At 42.4% G+C, this 19,863-nt stretch overlaps 1 protein-coding gene across 1 annotated transcript; it reads right to left on the bottom strand.

Moving 5' to 3' along the window:
• Positions 1-44: 44 nt before the first annotated feature.
• On the bottom strand, positions 45-19,732 carry LHFPL5 (LHFPL tetraspan subfamily member 5). The gene is made up of 4 exons (XM_072641896.1): positions 18,883-19,732; positions 5,659-5,895; positions 2,501-2,528; positions 45-2,067 (listed from the first exon to the last, which is right to left on the bottom strand). Exons 1-3 carry the CDS (start codon positions 19,292-19,294, stop codon positions 2,518-2,520), a joined length of 660 nt encoding a protein of 219 aa, XP_072497997.1. The 5' UTR covers positions 19,295-19,732; the 3' UTR covers positions 45-2,067; positions 2,501-2,517.
• Between the last annotated feature and the right edge of the window lie 131 nt (positions 19,733-19,863).

Here is a 19,863-nt window from a genome sequence, read left to right as displayed (position 1 = left end):
GTAATTCTGCGTATTTTAAGCATTTAAAAACATTCCGGGGGGGGGGGGGGGCATGTATAAAAATGGTAAATCCCCTGATGTATCCCAGTTCCTTTTTTTAATAACAGACTCATAGAGGGGAAGTGACCCAAAATTATGTAAGTACTTGATAGTATCTGCTGATTGTTCTTTAAGCAGGGCCATAATTAAAATTACCAAGAATTTCCTGAATTCTTAAAATGAGAAAAAGGAAATAGTAAATATGGTTGCTCCAGAAAACACCCCCTGCTAGATTATTGTTGAGTTCTAAAGATTTTGCTTTTGTTCAAGTGAGGAATGGGGGAAGGATAGTTGGAATGCCACAGTCACAGATTGGTCAAGAGAATGTAATGCTAATATAAATGGATAGTCTCTGTTAGAGAATAGATATCTCTACCCCTTTAAGGTCCTCGGGTTTTTTTTTTAGACCCATTTCATATTCAGTTTTGTACTTTACTGGTCCCCCCAGCTGTTCGTGCCCTGCCCTAGATAATCCTATATCTGTTCTGTATATATTATACATTTCCTCCATAGAACGGAAGTTCTTTGCGGGGCAGAAACTTTGTTTTCTTCGTGTACTCAAATGTCTGGCATATAGTAGGTGTCTGACAAATGCTTGTTAATGCTAGTGAAATTTCTGATATGTAAAGTATTGGGAATTACATTCACAGTTTACCTGACCTGGACATATGGCCTTTCTGTAGCAAGGCCTTTCTACTTTCCTAGTAGTTCCTAGGGGTGTATGGATTATATGTTTCAAATGTTTTGAAAGATTGGGACTAAGTGCTTAGTATTGAACAAAGGAGTTGAGAATAGTTTATATTAAGTTCAGTTGTACTCCCCTAGTCCAAATTACAAAGAACCAATGCCTGCTACCTAGACAACAGCTGGAGAAAATAACCAGGATTGTTCATCTCCAAGGATTCTTTGTAACCAGATCATTCAAACACGTAACTCATGGCTACTTCCCCGGACCCAGAGATAACTACCAAACAAAGCACGTCTTTGTACTGATGTCAAGCAATGAGTTTTTACCTGCATTCTAACCTTCTGGAGACTTTTGTAAGGCATTCCATTCTGGATGCATTTTATTTTGTATATGGAAGTGAATTTGTCCAGACTTAAAAGGTGGCTAATTTCCCAAACTGGAAGCCAGTTACAGCTCCTGGCTGCGTTAACGTGGTGGGTATTGATGCCATGTGACTTACCTGCTACAAGAACAATGTGAATTCTACCAGTTAAACAAGAATAGCCAACTCAAACATCCCTGCTAATTGGGGGAAGGAGGGCAGAAAAATTATAAGGTAACAAGTAAAAATTAATTTTTGTAACACTCCACAGGATTTTTTACAATTCCTACAAATACTAGTTTAATTTGAGTTTTCTCAGCCTAGTAGGATATCCTTCTATCAGTTCTGCATTCTAGAGCAATAAAATGAGCCAGAGATAAGAGAAGGAAAAGCACAGACTGTTTTGGATTTCAAAGGGCCCCCAAATCCCACAAACTGGGTAATCAGCCCTTGAATAATTCAGAAATAGTCACATCTAAAAACTCCACTGGAGTAAGCCTAGATAAAATTTCATGTTATTTTTAAATACCCCGAATCTCAAAAACTTGAATCCTTCAGGCTTTCAAGGACTATAAGAACTGAAAAGGAACTTTAGAGATTGAATTCAGCCCTTCTTTTACAAGTGAGAAAACATCCATACAAGTGAAATGACTTCTTCCAGGGCATTTGGCCGATTAGTAGGAGAGGTGGGCCAGGATAGAACCAAGTCTTCCAACTCCCAGCCCAGTACTCTTTCCATCAGCCAGTGGCCACCCTTCCTTAGTTCTTCCCTAGCACCCGAAAAGCAGCACCGTCATTGGGCTGTGTCTTCTCCAACCATGGTGAAATCCCAAGTTTTAATTCCATGTTGCATCAAGACTTCAGGACTCCAGTAGAGGAGGATGGGGCATTTGGAAAGGCATAAAGTTCTATCTGAGGAATCAGATTCTGTAACTTTATATTGAAGTTGTGTGTGAGTTCTTTACAAGAAGCAGATGTCCTGTAAGATGAGAGAAACGAGCTGAAGCTACAATACAGATTCCTCTTTTCCCAGCCACCTCCTTTCCCTGGACCACAAGACAGATCTTCATTCTCTATGCCCCACCCCCCGCAACATAACAAATAGGATATATCAAAAAATTTAGTTGCTTAAGACTGAGCACCCTCTATAATGCAACAAGTTATGTGCCTAATTTTTGTTTTTGAATATTATCTTTTTCTCCAGACTTGGCTATTTTGGGACACAAGCTCAAGTAAAGATTAGCTCATCCTTTCCTCGTTAGGATTATCAGTGGTTATATTTGAGCCATTTCCATCTTCTGTGATGGAAACTCTTGGAGCAGAACGAGACGTAAGGTTCCGCTCTTCGTGATTTAATAAGAAAGCTGTATCATTTAAAAATTCATAGATTGGGCAACAACTTAATTACTTACCTTCGTGTTGCACTGCTTCAAACTTCCTCTGTAAGGAAAAAAAGAAAAAAATCTGTTTACAATAAAACCTAAGGGTTAAAATATGCCTTAAATAAGGTCACTTCGTCTAACCTCCTTATTTAACACATGTGTAAACCAAAAGCCAGAATGGGGAAATTACTTGGCCAAGTTCACACAGGTGGCACATGGTAATGCCCCTTGCTTTTTTCAATATTCTTTACCTGTCTTATAAAGTTACTTTTTTATAGAATCAAGGAAAGAGCTTTTTCCTTTTTTTTTTTGTAGGGGTGTAGTGGAGAGGATTAAAGAAGTTTGAAAGAGGAGAGCATCTTAACAAATGAATGTGAGGTTTACTTGGTAAAACATAGGGATATGAGGGAAATTGTTAAATCCATTGGAGTTATGGGGCTTCCAGAAAGTGGAGAATGAAGCAAGCACCCTGATTTTTATATGATAGCGATACAAACTGTGGATAGTGGAAAAAATGAAAGCTCACAAAACACTTTTCTCATGAGACAGGAGTACAAAAATGCTTGGAGATGAGCATCTCAGATGAAATGATTTGCCCAAAGTCCAGAAAGTCAGAATCAAAGAATTTAAAAGTGGAAGGCTCCTTATCAGTAACCTATACCAATCTCATCAGATGAGTAAACTGGTCTTGAGATCAAACAGCTTATAGAATTGGAACCCAGGAATGGGGTTCTAGTCCCACAATTCCTAAATAGCAGTGCATTCCACTAAAATGGCTCTGCAGATCTTATTGAAATAATTCTTATCTGAAATGGTTTGAGGTTCTACATGGAAGGCAAGAGGGCTGGGCAGGATTAACCTCTTCATGTCCTTTTCAGCCTAAATATTCTGTTACAGAGGAAAAATTAAAACTTTATACCTAGGGAAGAGTACTAGTTTGCTCAGGTGTGGCTAGGAAGTGCAGTGGATAGAGTGCCAGACCTGGAGTCAGGAAGACTTGTGTTCCTGAGTTCAAATTTGGCCTCTGATACTTTCTAGCTGTGTGACCCTGAGCAAGTCACTTCACCCTGTTTGCCTCAGTTTCCTCAGCTATAGAATAAGCTGGAGAAGGAATTGGTAAACCACTGCAGTATCTTTGCCAAGGAAGCCCCAAATGCGGTCTCAACTGAACAACACTAGTTTACTCAAGTTTCTAATTACATAGCTCCTTGAGCATCAAGGGACCCAGTTTTTAATAATAATGGCTAACATTTCTTTTTAAGGGTTGCAAAGTGACATACACGTGACATATCATTTGATCCTGACAACAACCTTGTGAGAAAGATGCTATTATGATCCCCATTTTGCAGATGAGCAAGCTGAGGCAGACAAAGCTTGTGACTTGCCCAGGGTCACATGGGTAGGAAGTATCTGAAATGGAATTTGGATTTGGGTCTTTCTGACTTCCAAGTCCAACACCAACCACTACACCACCTAGCTGATTTTGGAAGGGTTTCCTAAATCCAACGTTGACTAAGAAAAAAAAAAAACCCTAAAGCTAAAAATTAGCTAATTTTCTCCTTCCTCACCCCCTACTTCTCAACACTACTAAACTATTCCACCAGCAATTTGCATCAGTGTTCATTATCTCAAATATAAGGCTCCCATTTGCCTTCAAGAAGGGATCACCACTGTGGCTTGAATCTCGCTGGGGTATAGGCCAAGTCTCTCTGCATTTCTTCCACTTTGGGAGAATGAGGCACTGGAAGGAAATCATGATGGGCAAATGTCTAAGGTGTCACAAATAGCCCACCTGCTGAGACTGTGGGAGAGTACATGAGTAGGTGTTCAGATTTTACTTTCTCGAGCTTGCAAATGGAGCTACAGCTGGGGAGGAATGTGTAACAGAACATTCATGTTCCCCCAGATTCTACATCATATAACCCAAGGTGGGAAAGAGTTATGGCTAGCGGGGCTTAACTTCTTGGTTCTTGTTGAAACGAGTGCTGAAAATGAGACAATGTGATGTTGGTGAAAGACGGAAAAATGTTTCTAGGGCTGCCATTAATTTCCTGTGTGATGTTACTCAAGTTCTCTTTGGACCTCAGTTTCCTCAGCAAAAGAAAGATACTGAATTATACTGTCTAAGGTTTTGCAAAGGATCATAGATTTAGAGCTGGAAGGAACCCTGGAAGTCATCTACTCCAACACTCTCATTTTATATATAAAGAGGGATTCCTTAATGTGGCAGCTAGGGGGCTCAGGAAATAGAGCACAGGGCCTGAAATCAGGAAAACTCATCTTCCTATGTTCAAATCTGGCCTCAGACACTTACTAGCTGTGGGACCCTGGGCAAGTTGCTTAACCTTGTTTGCCTCAGTTTCCTCATCTGTAAAATGAGCTGGAGAAGGACGTGGCAAACCAGTCTGGTATCTCTGCCAAGAAAACCCCCAGATGGGGTCACAGAGTCAGACAAAGCTCAAGTCAGTGGGGGTTCAATCTAGGGGGCAGAAGCATTGTTTGAACCTGCTTCTGGAAGGGTATGATACTATGGAATGCAAGAGCATGGATCCCCACTTTGGAGCATGCACAAATATCCTGGGACTGCCTCCTGCCTGCTTATGGATTGGTAGAAAGAAGGCCTTTTGGTTTGCTGCTGAGCTGGTACCTCAAAGGAGAGACATGCTTTTGTTTCCTTCTTGCTTGTCCGCAAGATGTAAGAAGGACTCTCTGAGCTCAGTAGCCAATAAAAGGACCTCTTCCTTCTGGGAAGCAGATAGGAGGCAGTCACAGAACACCCATTTATGCTCTGGAGAGCTGTACCCCTCATCACATACTTCCAGAAGCAGGCTCCCAGGACTTGAACTCTCACTGACCTATATAGATGAAAAAAACTGAGATCCAGAGAAGTGAAATGACTTGTCTGTGGTCAGACTGGTAGTAGATACCAGCAATAACTCTTGGATTCTGGTTTTCTCTCTGAATCAGTTGCCCTTTTTGATACACTACAGTCTCCCCTTCCATCTCTGACCTAGGATTCTGAGAGTTGTTAGGAGGTGGGCAGGTAAGAATACTTCTCATCTGGCCTTAGTCTTAATGAGGTAAAACGAAAGGAATGAGCTTGGGCTAGTATTTGAGGAGTTTTGGCAGGACCACCACCCCAGGGCAGCCAGTTGTAGGAATAAGGAATGAAATGGGTCATGTGCTACCATTTCCATCTGCTTTGTAGTCAGAGGGGAGGAGTTTGTCTTGCCGGTAACCGAGGACGAATGCCAAAAGGGAGAGAATGAGGGCATCCATGATGCTGATCATAGCGAGCAGGAAAGCCCAGCGGATGGTACAGGCACCCAACGTGTACTTGTCTGTCTGGTCCCCACACATGCGTTTTACCTCACTGGAGTCCCAGCCATCTGGGTAGACCAGACAGCCAATCATTAAGCCTGTAGCTGCAAGAAAGGGAGAGAGATAAAGGGATAATTAGACATAAAGGCTTCTATTTCATTTGATACACAAAATAGTTTTCTGACATAGGCCTTCCTGTAACAACTTTACAGATGAGGAAACTGAGGTCTATGGAGGTTGTCATCACTACATCAGTCTCACATCTCCAATTGCCTATTGGATATCTCAAACTGGATGTCCTGTAGATATCTTAAACTCAAGTCCAAAACTGAACTGATTATCTTCCCCCACCCTCACTTTTCCCCTTCCAAACTTCTTTATTACTGTTAAGGACACTGTCCTCCCAGGCTAACAATGTAGGTGTCATCATCAATTCCTCACTGTCACCCTGGCTTCCCATGTCCAATCTGTTGCCAAGACCTGCAGATCTTACCAATACAACATCTCTCACATCTCCCTTCTTTCCTCTGATACTGCTACATCCTTGGGTCAAGCCCTCATTATCTCATATCTGGGCTGTCAATCAATAAGCATTTAAGTCAAGAAATGAATTTCAGGCATGATGGGGAAAATATCTGAGTGTATATGTGTGTGGAGGGTACCTTAAAATTAGTCCCTGAGTCTCATTTTCCTCATCCATGAAATAGAGATCGTATTTGCACTTCCTGCCTAGGTGGGTTGTTTTGAGGGTCAAATGAAAAGTACTTTCCACCACTTTTAATCACTTCAAGTAGGTAATAACCTCTCTCTACTTCAAGAAGAACCAGGGGTTAAAATACAAGGCAGAAAGGAAGGCAGTGCTTTTTGTAAAGCAGGCATTCAGCCTTCCTGGGCAAGATGGATCAATGAACAAGAGACTACCGACTCTCATGCTACTGCAAAATCATAAAGTGACTCCTTCTGCTTCATAATTACACAAAGTGAGGTACACTCATCAACATCAACATTGGATAGCTTGTGGGTGTGATCAAAGATATCCCGATCAATAGTAAGGATGAGCAAAGGCATCTCTAAGAAAGCCCTTAAGTGGTGGGAAACCCACAAGAGGACCATGGAAGGTATCAATCATGTTAGCAATCAGTCCAGGTGCAGCATGGCACATACTGAGATAACTCAGGTCTAGAGGTCCCCAGGTCTCTAGTACTTTGTCCTGAGACACCATAAAGGGCCTTAAAGATCCAGTATGCAACTTCAAAGATCTAAGAGAACCTAACCCTAGGGAGGAGAAGGTAAAGGAGGAACCCAGATGACCCAAGGGGACACCAAAAGCAGACCACCTTACCTAAAAATGCAGGAAGAAGGGAAGCCTAACCCTAGCACAAAGCCCCAATTCAGGAATTAAGACCGGAAAGAAGAATAAACACAATATACTGACCACTATAAAAAATTATAATAAATCCAGAGATACTCAAAAACATAACCAAAAAATAAGAGGGAGCTCTGCAACAATTGCAAGGAGAAACTCAAAGAAAAAAAATTGAATTTTGCACCAAGACTATATGAATATCTAGAAAAAATGAAATAAAAGCTCTGGAGGGAATAACTGAAAGTATAATAAGTAGATTAGAACAGAAAGACACAAACTTTACCCAAGTAACAGACTTTTAAAATTAGAATAAATTAAAAAAGAAATTGATGACTCTACGAAATAATTAGATTGAAACAAAATCAAAAGACTAAAATCGTAAGAAAAATGAAATATTTCATCTGTCACAAACAACCTGGAAAACGATGAGAAAAGGCAATTTGAAAATCATCAGGCTCCTTTAAAACCATGATTTTTTTTAAAATCCAGGACATTCTATTTCATGAAATCATAAATGAAGTGTCCAGAACTAGAATGCAAAGTAAAAAGAGTTTACTTCCTGAGAGAAACCCCAAAAGGATAATTCCTAGGAATGTCATAGCCAAAATACAGAGCTTCAATGTCAAATAAAAAATATTGTAAGCATTCAGAAAAAAAGAATTCAAATAGCAAGGATGGTTAGTTGTTGTCTTTGGTTCACAATGTCCAAAATTATATCACTATGTTGGAGTCAAAAGACACAATGTGTCTGACTGGCTGATCAGACCAATAAGAGCTCAGAAAACTCTACCACAAGCCAAGCACAAATTGTCCACCTGAATATTTGGAGTGGTGATGGCTTTAAATTTGCACATCTTACATTTCTTTGAGCTACTACAATTCTGCTTCATGCATAGAAAGAAAGAAAGCTTCAGTGTTTTGTTTAATGTGGACATGCTGGGTGGTCCTGTGTCAGTGTCTCCCATTTCACACAATTGATTCCAAAGTTCTTTTTCCGATTCATGATGTTGGCTGAGTGTTGTAGCTTTTGGTTCTTTCAGTCAGAAGGTACAGATCTTTAAGTTGAGCTGATGTGTGTCTAGGCTAAAAGCAGGCTTTTGTTTTTTGTTTCCCGATCAACCCTGGGGTTAGCTTGTTAGGTGTGTGGGAGGGGTGGTCTGGTCTCAGGATATCTCCTCAGCTGACTTGAGGCAAAGGCAAGGTCAGGGGATGGTGATCCCAGCTTCCCTATTGTCTTCCCTTTTCCCCTGGAGGGCTGGGGCACGCCTAGAAGCTAACACGTGTTCCCGCCCCTCCTGGGGCTCGTCTCCCGGCTCTGAGGCTTGCCTGGGTCTCAGTGCGAATTTTCTCTGCCCTGGGTCGTCTGTCCCTCCAGCCGTCTCCGCCACCGTAGGAAGAATCCCCCTTTGCCACTTTTCCAGCCTCTGGTGTTATGAGACCACCCGCCCCCTTCTGCTGTTCCTGCTGATCCAGGATCAATCTGGGGAAGAATTTTATGGTTCCCTCACGGTCATCAGAGGGGAGGAGAGAGCACTTACTGATCACTCTGCCATCCCAGTTCCTGGAAGTTCAAGTAGTGACCCACCGAAGTCCGTCTTCAGGCTGAAGATTTCAAGGGCTGCTGCGCTGATGTCTGGCACTCAGCGGCTCTCACCGGCTCGGCCTGGCTTATCTCCTGCTCCGCTGGTTTTGCCCGCCACTCTCGGGCTCCTCTGGTCCCCTCCGCCCTGCCGCGCTGACCGCGCTGCGCTGTGCGCCAGGGTCTTACCCCCGCGGAACAGATCCCTCCCGTGGACCCTCCGGTCCAGCCTGGGCTCCGAATCCGTCAAAGTCCGTCACCCACTGGATTCTACACCTCCAAAGTCTGGTCAGACTCTCCCCCCAGAGATATCCAGAGGAGTTTTTCCAAGAGCTTAGGAGAGTCGTTGCTTTCACTCCGCCATCTTGGCTCCGCCCCCTGATTCCAAAGTTCTTCAGAATAACCTTGAGAGCATCTTTGTATCGCTTCTTCTGACCTCCATATGAGTCCTTACCTTCTGTGAGCTCTCCAAAAAATAGTCTTTCAGGTAAGCCTCTGTTTGGAATTCAAACAACACATCCAGCTACATAGATGACAAGGTTGATGCATGAATTGCCAGTTAGCTCAGTATTTGGGAGACTCCAAAAGTGTCTCCCAAAAAAGAGAGGTATTAGACGGCCTACCAGACTGACAGTCTACAGAGTCATTGTGCTGACCTTATTGTATGCCTGTGAAATGTGGACAATGTACCAGCACCATGCTAGGACACTGAATCACTTCAATTTGAATTGTCTTAAAATACTGAAGATCAAGATAAGGTATGGAAAACTGAGGTCCTTTCTTGAACTGAACTGCTAAGCATTCAAACTCTACTGCAGAAAGTACAAATACCAAGATACCTCAATCAGGGTCACACAAAACCTGACAGCTTCTACTATAAATGAGAAGCAGTCTTGGAAAATAGCATACAGTACCAAAAGGCACAAACCAAATACAACTTACTTTGTAGAGTTAAGTATAATTCTACAAGGGGGAAAATGGATCTTTAAGGGAACAGAGGATTCTCAGGCATTCCTGTTGGGGAAAAAAATCTAGATAGCAATTTGGACAAGTCAAGAGAAAATTCAAAAGGGGTGCAGACTGGAGCAGCTCTGAGCAGCCACAGCACAATCTGTCAAATTGGCTGGTGTGACAGAGAAGAATAGTAGATGTTGGAGGGAATATGGGAAAATTAAAGCACTTAAAGATTGCTTTTGCAATTTAAAACTTTTTAATTTTAAAATTAAAAAAAAAAAACCCTGATGCACTTCTGATGGGGTTGTGTGCTGATCCAGTCATTCTGGAGGGCGGTTTGCAGCTGTGCCCAAAGGACTATGGCACCATGCAAATCCTTTGATCCAGTGGTGCCAGTGCTGGGTCTGGAGTCCAAAGAGATAAAAAAGTGAAAATATACACAGAGGCATTTGTGGCAGCTCTTTTGGTGGTGGCAGATAGTTGGGGACTGGGGGGATGTCCATCAGTTGTGGAGTCACTGGATAGGTTGTGTGATTGTGATGGAGTACTGTTGTGCTGTGGGAGGTGGCGGTGGGATGCTTTTGGAGGGACCTGGAGGGGCTTGCATGGGCTGGGGCAGGGTGAAGTGAGTGGAGCCAGAAAGACATTGTGCATGCATGGTGGCAGCAATATTGTGCGATTATCTACTGTGAGTGACTTGGCTGTTCTCAGCAATGCAGTGATCTAGTATGTTTCTGAAGAACTTGTGAAGGGGGGTACTATCTCCAGAGAAGGAATTGGTGAAGCCTAAATGCAAATTGAAAATACATTTTCTTAAAAAAAAAATTAAAAGAAAAAGAAAACACTTTTTCTTTATTTGGGGGGTGGGTGTGTTTGAACTGTTTTCTTTCACAGTGTAACTTACATGGAAATGTGCTTTATATGACTATATGTATAACATGTCAGACTGCTTGACTCTCAGTGTGGGGGGGAGGAAGGGAAGGAAGGAGAAAATTTGAAAAAATTTGAAAAATTTGGAAAAAACATTAAAATTGTTTTTACATATAATGGGGAAGAAATAAAATATTAAATTTTTAAAAAAACTAACAAAAGAGGAAGCTCAAAAAATGATTTTATTAAAACAATTAGAAGGGATTAGTGAGTAAATTGATTCTTTTCAGAGCTTTTAAAAAAGGAAAGGAAAAGGGAGGATAAAAAAAGAATACCCAAGCATGGAAAGGAAGAGGAGGCAGAATTTATAATTTATCCATTTTAGAGGGCATGAGAAGAAGAAAATTTAAACATGGAGGAAGATATAATGGGGAATAAACATCAGTTGTTTGCAGTGATGATTAATGAACCTCACTCTTAATTGAACTAACAACTCTGCTCAAAGCAATAAATAACCATGTCTCCAGAAGATTTACTGATAAGTGACTTGTTTATATGAATGTTGATAAAAAATAAAATAATATAAAAGATGGGCCATCGAAATAGTGTTAATAGAGCACAGAGATGTAGAGAAGAAAGTTCAGAAAGAAGCACAGATAAACAGGACAGTTTGGGAAGTAATAGGTTGAATTTATTACACTAAAAAAAGTAACAGTATAGAAGAGATATTCAATTGCATGTACAATCATCTCTTTTTCTTCCAAGCTTCCAATATCATGTATTGTGTTCATCTGACAATCAACCATGTTTATTTGTTTTACTTAACTGTACTTTTCTATTGTAATGATAAGTTTTTTGGAGGAAAGGCTGGGGGCAGAGGGAAAAACTATCGGGAAGTGAAAGCCATGTTTAAAAAAAAAAAATCAAAAAATTATCACCCTGGAGCAAGTAGGCGGTGCAGTGTACCTGCTCTGGAGTCAGGAAGACCTGAGTTCAGATTTGGCCCGAGAAGCTTACTAGCTACGTGACCCTGGACAAGTCCTTTAACAATCCCTATTGCTTCAAAAACAAACAAAAACTGTCACATATACACACTCCCCCCCACCCAAAAACCAAACGAATCATGGTTGTAAGTGTGTGAACTTGTATGTAATTTGAGGCTGAGGATATCTCTTGGAATATAGATATGACTTGTGGGAAATATAGGATTCTAAGTATCTTAAGGGCCTGAACATAAACAAAAGTCCTAAACTAAATTCTTTTTGAAAGGAAAAATACACATAAGTATATACTGAAAAATAACACTAAATTACTGACAACATCTGAGTTTTATTCAAGGCAAAGTTGGGGGAGAGGGCAGTTATCTTAAATCACAGACTGTCAACTAGAAGAGATCTTAAAATTCCTCTTCCTGATATTTCAGTTTTTCCTCTTACTCCGTTTCCTCCCCACCCCACCACGTCTGACATCCTTTGCCTGGGCCCAACATCAGCTGTCTACAGGTAGATAGAGTTCCAGGCCCAGAGTCAGAAAGACCTGAGTTCAAATCCAATCTCAGACACTTACTAGCTGTGTAAACCTGGGCAAGTCACTTAACCCTGTTTGCCTCAGTAAAATAAGGATATTAACCGTTAAATTAACTTATTAACCATAAAATAAGGACAATAACAGCACCTCCCTCCCAGGGTTATTGTGACAATCAAATGAGATAATTGCAAAGGATGTAGCACAGAGCCTGACGCAGAGTAAGCAGAGTTATTGTTGTTTAGCACAGTGTCTCACACATAGTAGGCATTTAATAAATGTTTATTTGCTCCCTTCCCACCATCCCTGCCCCATGGCCACTTTACTTTTTAAAGATGCAGAATGTTGACTATTTCATGTCTAGGTCTAACTGGAGATGCCAACCCCAACCATCTGGCGTAAGCTGCTCAGTCATCTCTTGGGTCACCCATACTCCCCAGGAAGAAAACTGACCTGAGGAAGGTGTACCAGTATGATGGAGGTGGCTGGAACTAATGTAGTTTATGCTGCAGAAGAAAAGCCTTAGGAGGAACTTGACAGCTGTTTTCAAGTATATGAAGTACTGTGATTTGGAAGAGACATTATACATGACTCCCGAAAGACAGAAGCAGGACCAATAGGAGCAAGTGTGACATAATGAAAAAAGTGGTAGATATAGTATCAGGGGACAGGAGTTCAAATCTTTGGTCTACCACTCACTACCCATGTGACCTGGGGTGAGCTACTTAATCTTTCCACTCTTAAGGTTCTTCACGTGTAAAATGAGGGAATAGGATTTAATGACTTTCAAGATTCCTTTTTGCTCTCAGTCTATACATTATAAGGAGGCTGTATGTAAGAAGAAAGAAAAAGAAAAACCATCAAAGCTGTCCCCAAAATGGAATGGACTGCCTTAGGACATAGTGCCTAGGGACATCTAGGTGGTACAGTGGATAGAGCACTGGGCCTGCAGTCAGGAAGACCTGAGTTCAAATCCAACCTTAGACACTTACTAGCTGTGTGACCCTGGGCAAGTCACTTCACTCTGCCTCAGTTTCCTCATCTGTAAAATGAGCTGAAGAAGGAAATGGCAAACCACTCTAATCTTTGCCAAGAAAACCCCACAGAACAGCAACAGGAGGTGGTACATTTCCCAGCACTGAAAGTGGTTCAGCTTGGAACCCAAATAGCCACTATTCTGAGACATTATAGAAAGGAGTTATGTTTTAGGTCAAGGTTGGACAAAATGACCCCTGAGGACCTGATAGCACTGTAGGTCACTTTGGCTTTTATCAGTCTAGCAGTATGTATTGAGCAACTGATATGAGCCAGCCCTGGGTGGCCTGAGAAATACCAAAGAAGATACATGGGTACTGTCCTCTAGAAAATGTCTGTTTGGAGAGATGAAACCTAAACACTAAATGATTAGGGAACAATATGGGAGTGTAAAGCACTCTGGTCTAGGATTCAGGAAACCTGTGTTCCAGTCCTGGATCTATTTACTATATATTTTGGACAAGTCATACCCACTTTCTGAGTCTCAGGCTCCCAAAGTGCAAGGATCATTGTCTCTAGATTTCAGATGAAGAAACAGAGGTTCAGAGTGGAGACGTGTCTTACCAAATGTACACAGCTAGTGAGCGGCACAGTTGGTGTTCAGTGAATGGTACAGACAGGCAAAGGCATAGGAATTTGGAAGGAGGGATTGAACCCTGTGGTCTGGGGTCATCAGGGAAGGCTTCACAGAAATGATGGGGCTTTAAGAAGAATGGGAAGATTTGGAAAGTTGTTTTTTTTTTTTTAGTAATTAGGGAAACTTCATTACACTAACTGACTACAAGCATGAACACATACCCTAATAACTTTGCCTCTAGAGCACACCTCCTCCACTGCCTCTCCCTTCATCTGTGCCCGGTACTTTTTCCCTTCCCCCACCGAGTGGAATCTGATGCCACCTACCTCCTTCTCCCTCATCAATGTTTCACAGAGTGCAGCTTGGCTAGGTCTGGTTTCAGTGTTTCCTCCCTCCAACTCAAATGGAGTCTACCTCCTTTCCCATACTTCTCAATCCTGTCAGCTGAGCAGAGTTAGGATAGGGTTCCTGCTCTGTTCTTCCCCCATGGCCACCACTGTCCAGCTTCCTCCTTTCCTTCCATAATGACACGGAGGGCACAAACTATATGGCCTTGGGAGAGTACATTGGATTTGGACTCAGAAGGCCTGGTTTGAATCCTGGTCCTGTCGCTTACTACGCCATGTGGGCTTGGACAAGCCCCTTCATTTCTCTAGATCTCAGTTCATTCATCTGTAACTTGAGGGAGTTGGACTCCTTGACCTTTAATCACTTCCATTTCTAAGATCACAACCCTCTAAGTCCTCAGAAGTCCCTTGACTGCAGCTGAATCCTCCATCCCAAGCCTTCTCACACACTGAGAAACCAATTTTCACAGTTCAAGACAAATTAGGCAGAAATCTCACTCCATCCCCATCCCATCCTTTCTCAGCACCCAAGTATCATGTTCTCACTTGGTAACTATGTTCACTTCCATTAAAGTAGGTTTAGCTGTGGGCACAATAATAAAGTCATTGACAAAGTTTAGCTTTGACACCCAGACCCTCCCCCTTTCAGGGCTCTCATGTCTACCAGTTCCCTCCAAACGGAGATAAAACCAATCCAATATAGTCACTTACAGTATATGTATATATATATATGTATATATATATATATATAAAATATGTGTGTATGTGTGTGTGTGTGTGTGTGTGTGTGTGTGTGTATACTACTCCATCCCTGCATTGCATACCTAATGAAATAGGTATTTGCATTTTAAAAGAGAGACAAAGGGAGAGGATGATGCTTAGGAATGTAAGAGCTCCAATTAGAAGGTACCTAGGAAGCCTGAGTTCTATCCCCAATTTTGCCACTAATTAACTGTGTAACTTAAGGCAAATCAAATAACCTCTCTGGACCTCAGTTTTCTTTTCTATGAAAGAGAAAGATGGGGCCCTCCATTTCTAACTTTCTGTGACTCAATACACAGAGAACCAGCCTCAAAAATCTCTGATGGGGAATAATAACTGGTTACTGTCCTGTTCCTTTTCAGGATCCTTCCAGATACTCAATTTCGCAACCTAAGAAACATTCCCTACTCTTCACCCTCCCTCCCTCCCTCATCTTATCAGGCACCAAGATTTGCTTTTACTCAATGTCTCTTTCACACTTCCCTGATTGTCTATTCACAGAGCTGACATCTTAGTTCAGGACCTTTTCATTTTTCAGTTGGACCACTGCTCAGTCTCCTGGCTTCCATTCTCTCCTCATTTCAATCTGTCCTACACCTGCTGCCAAAATATCTTCCTAAAGCAGAGATCGGATTATTTCCCTCCCCTGCCCATGAATCATCTCTGGCTCCCTATTGCTTAGTGTAAAAATACAGTCTCTTCACCTTGATATTTAAAGCCCTTCACATGCTCCAACCTACCTTTCCAAACTGATTTCCATTATTTCTCTTTGTGAACTTGTTATTCTAGCCAAATTGGCTTACCAACTCTTCCTCAAATTTGACAATTCATTTCTCACCTCCATGCCTTGATACAGGCTGTCCCTGTGTCCACAATGGACTCCTTCCCCACTGACTTTTAGAATCCTTAGCTTTTTTAGAGGCTCAGTTAAAGTGTTTCCTCTCACTGGAAGATTTCCTGATCCCCCGGCCCAGTTAATCTTAATTCTCATGCCTTCCCTCTGTTAATTATTTCCTATTTATCTTGAATATATCTTGCTTTGTACATATTTGTTTACATGTTGTCCCCTCCATTTGATTGTGAGTTCTTTGAGAGCAAGGACTGTCTTTTGCCTCTTTTTGTATCCCTAGCACTTAGCACAGTGTTTGGCACATAGTAGGTGCTTAATAAATATTTACTGATTGATTGAAATAATAGCTAACATTTATACGTTAAGATTTGTAAAATGATTTGAATATATTCTCATTGAATCCTCACAGCAACCCTGTAAAGCAGATACTGTTATTATGCCTATTTTGTAGATGAGGGAACTGAGGCTAAACAAGGTTAAGTGACTTGCCCATGATCACAGGGCTATGTCTTTGAACTAAAATTCAAATCCAGCTCTTCTTGACCCCAAATCCAGCACTTTATTCACTATGTGACTTAGCCCTCTCTCTACTCCTACTATGTTCTACTTATTTATCTGGGCACATGTTGTATTCTCCCAGTAGAATATAAGTTCCTCAAGGGCAAGGACTATTTTTTGTTTTGTGAACCCAGTGCCTAGCCCAAGGCTTTGCCTGTGATCTGAATGCTAGAACTACCTCTTCTGAAACAGGCAAAAAGTCTTCTAGTCTTAGAGAGTTGCTAGAGACCCACAGAGATTACATTAAACTCATGTGACATTTGAACTGAATAGCCTCAAGTTCAAGGTCAACATTGTCTACTACCCTACCCTGCCTCTCACTTTTCACATAACAGGTACTGAATAAATGTTTGTTGAATTGAACTTAATTTCCTCCCAACAACCCTGTCAAACAACAATCTTTAAATTCCCTTCCAGCCCTAAATCCTGTTATCCTAATGGATGAAACACTAATGGAAGCATTTCTGGCACTGAGGTACATGGTTGGTGGAGATATTTTGCAAAGAGCTTCCCAGTGTCCCTCAAATTATATCTTGTAGGTAACCCTGTCTATTTGATTTATGCAGAGGCACCTAAGTGATACAGTGGATAAAATGTTTGTACCTGGAGTTAGGAAAAAGTAAATTCAAATATGGCCTCAAATACTTACTAGCTGTGTGACCCTGGACAAGTCACTAGATTCTATTTTCTTCAGTTTCCTCAAACATAAAGAGGGGCTAATAATAGTATCTACCTCCCAGGGTTGTTGAGAGGATCTAATGAGATACCATTTGTAAAATGCTTAGCACAAAGACTGGCACTTAGTAGGCACTTAATAAATGATTGCTTGCTTCCCTCTTTCCTTCCTTCTCTCTGCTAGTAGGATAAGGCATCCTAGGTGTTTCAACCAAAGGTCTTCCTCCTCTGTCCTTGAAGGCCTCGCTCCAGGACAGCATGCTCCCACTTTCCTTCTTTGGGAAGGGGTGGGTCAAACTTGTTAAGGTCCCAAACTCATTAGCTACAAAAATTATCACCAACCTCCAAAGTTATCATAAGCCATAATCACCCTTTCTCTGTCTCCCTAAATCATATCCTGTGTCTTTTCCTAGGCATTTCCCCCCTTCTCATAACCACCCTGCCCTTAGCAGGCTCCTTCATGAAAGTCCTTTACCACCATACAGAAAGAAGAGATCTAAGAGAGATCACAGATTCATTTTTTTTTGGACCTGCTGGCTACTTTCTACTTTGCCTAGTATCACTAATTTTCTTGACCAAGATATGCAAGACTGCTCCACTACCTCTTATATTCTTTCCACTTTAGATAAGGTTTCTAAGTTTTAACCAATATCTGGAGGGTCATAATAATAGCTAACATGTAAGGAGTCTTCTTCATACACCAAAATTAGAAGCAATGGTGCAAGAATCTGCCAGGCCCCTTGATAGTATAGGGCAAGCAGGAGGATCCTGTGCCATGGAGGGAGCAGAAGGATCAGGGCAGTACAGGGGCCAAGAGACTTGCCATAGAGTGGAGCCAGGGAGAAAGAGAAGGCCCCTTACTCAGGATAGCAAATGACTGCCCATCATTTCTGATTCCAGTAGCTGGTCAGGTCTTCCTATCCAGTTTTAGCTCTCTCCCAACTCCTCAATGAAGCCCCAAATACCTTGACCTAAGTCCAGAGCCTTCCATCCCACAATTAGAGCAGAGGCTTCAAAAGTGAACACCTCAGATGGGAGGCACTGCAGGACTTACATTCACAATACTCAAGGACCAACATGCCAGATCTTTTCCCAGAGCAGATTTTTTGAGAAGAGAAGGAAAGGACTTGGAAGCAAAGGACACCTGAGATTAAAGAGGGGGAAGAAGGAAAAGGCACTGAGAGGTGAAGCTGGGGGTGCCCCAAACAAAATTTTCTTGGCTTATCCTTTTACTGAAGGCCAGCCTTGAGCAGAAAGAAACAACCTTTCTTTTGTAACTTCACAAAGGCCTTGTTTTCCTTTTGGAGTGAGTGTGTGTGTGTGTGTGTGTGTGTGTGTGTGTGTGTGTGTGTGTGAGTGACTGGAGAATCAATCAAAAGAATTGGTGCTTGTCCCAATTCTACCATTAATTAATGAATTGACCATGGGCTGGTTGCTTCCCTTCTCTGGGCTTCAGTTGTCTCTTTTCAATAGAATACAAGTTCATTGAGGGTACAACTGTTACCCAGGGTCTGATACATGGGAGGCATTTAATAAATGTTTGGGTGACAAAATGAGGAAACTAGCTACATGTTTTCTAAGGTCCCTTCCAGCTCTAACTTCTTCAGTCAGTAATTCCTAATGTGTAATAATCAAATAGTTAAAAATTTAAGAAATACTTTCCTCACAAAAATGCTGTGAGGCTATTAATTCAAGTATAATTCAGTAAACTAAAAAAATGACTTGCCTATTGGCACTTAGCAGTTGGAGGAGCTAGTGTCTAAAACAGTCCTTGGCATTTAGTAGCCCTTAAGAAATACTTGTTGATTGATAGACCTAGGGTTTGAGTGCAGATCCTAATTCTAAATTTAAAATTGTCCCTCCTACTGTAGGATTACTGCCTCCCATGTCTCAGGAATGGGAGCCACTCAAGTGGTCATGGATGCTATGATACAGATTGCCCCCCCCATCATGGAATAAGGCACCCACACCTGCCCCCTCCCTTGCCCCCTCACCAGCTGCCAGCTGCATCCAGGCACAGATCTTGTAGACAGTAGCAGTGTTGCAGACAAAGAAGAGGCTGAAGCAGATGGTGGAACCAATGATGAGAAACATGGCAACAGCCACGAAGAACATGGCAGTCTTAAAGGCACCGGAGGGTATGGTCTTGAAGTCCAGGGGGCTGCCCTTGCAGATAAGCTCTGAAGTCAAGGCATTGCCCACACAGTAGGAGAAGAGGCCGAAGTAGCCAGCCTGGGGGGTGTTGATACTGTCTCCAATCCAGTAAGGTTGAATAAACAGAGCCATGACCAGAACAGAAAAGCAGATGGTGAGGGTACCCCACATCACCCCCACTGCCCGGGCATTCCGCACATAGTTAGTGTGGTAGATCTTGGCTGCCTCTTGGGCAGGCAGCAGCTTCGTCATGGCGGGTGTGTAGGAGAGGGGAACCTAGAGGTAGAGAAACTGGAGGGGTAGCTTCAGGGACACGGAGTCCAGGACTGGGCCCCACAACCCCAGCCTGGGGCAGGGAAAGCTCAAGGGTGGAGTTGTGGAGTAGTGCGGGAGACAGCCATGGGAGATTCCACTCCAGGGATAGTGTCGGGGTAGGAGAGGCAGAAAGTCATAAGGTTTCAGCAGGAGGGCAAATTATGCCGGTTTCCAAACACGATCCTTCTGGGATAGAGTCTGCCTCCCCCTACGCTTACCTCCCCACCTCTACCCTGGCCCTCTTCTCCGCCCTCCTGCCAGCTCCTCCTCCGCCCTCTCCCCAACCCTCAACCTAGACTCCGCCTTCAGACTTGACCTCGGTTTCAGCACCACGGCCAGTACCCAGCAGCTTTCAGGTCTGTAGACACGAGCAGGAGGGGCTAGAGTGGAGAGTTATGGGTAGGTAGGAGGACCAGACAGAGGGTGGGAGGAACTGGCCAGTGGAGAGAAAGGGAGGGGAGTTGTTTAATTGATTCTGAACCTGGAAAGGGAATCTCCATATCTAG

This window comes from Notamacropus eugenii, chromosome 2, assembly GCF_028372415.1.
Source record: "Notamacropus eugenii isolate mMacEug1 chromosome 2, mMacEug1.pri_v2, whole genome shotgun sequence".
Lineage (NCBI taxonomy): Eukaryota > Metazoa > Chordata > Mammalia > Diprotodontia > Macropodidae > Notamacropus > Notamacropus eugenii.
Note: the sequence above shows the minus strand (reverse complement) of the source record. Positions and strands in the feature narration are given on the sequence as shown.

What these genes read in the sequence shown, in the direction of transcription:
- LHFPL5 (XM_072641896.1), bottom strand. Translation starts at nt 19,294, where the DNA reads ATGACGAAGCTGCTGCCTGCCCAAGAGGCAGCCAAGATCTACCACACT. An exon ending in CTGGATGCAGCTGGCAGCTG is followed by an intron (nt 5,896 to 18,882) that starts GTGAGGGGGCAA and finishes CCTTTCTTGCAG; the next exon opens with CTACAGGCTTAATGATTGGC.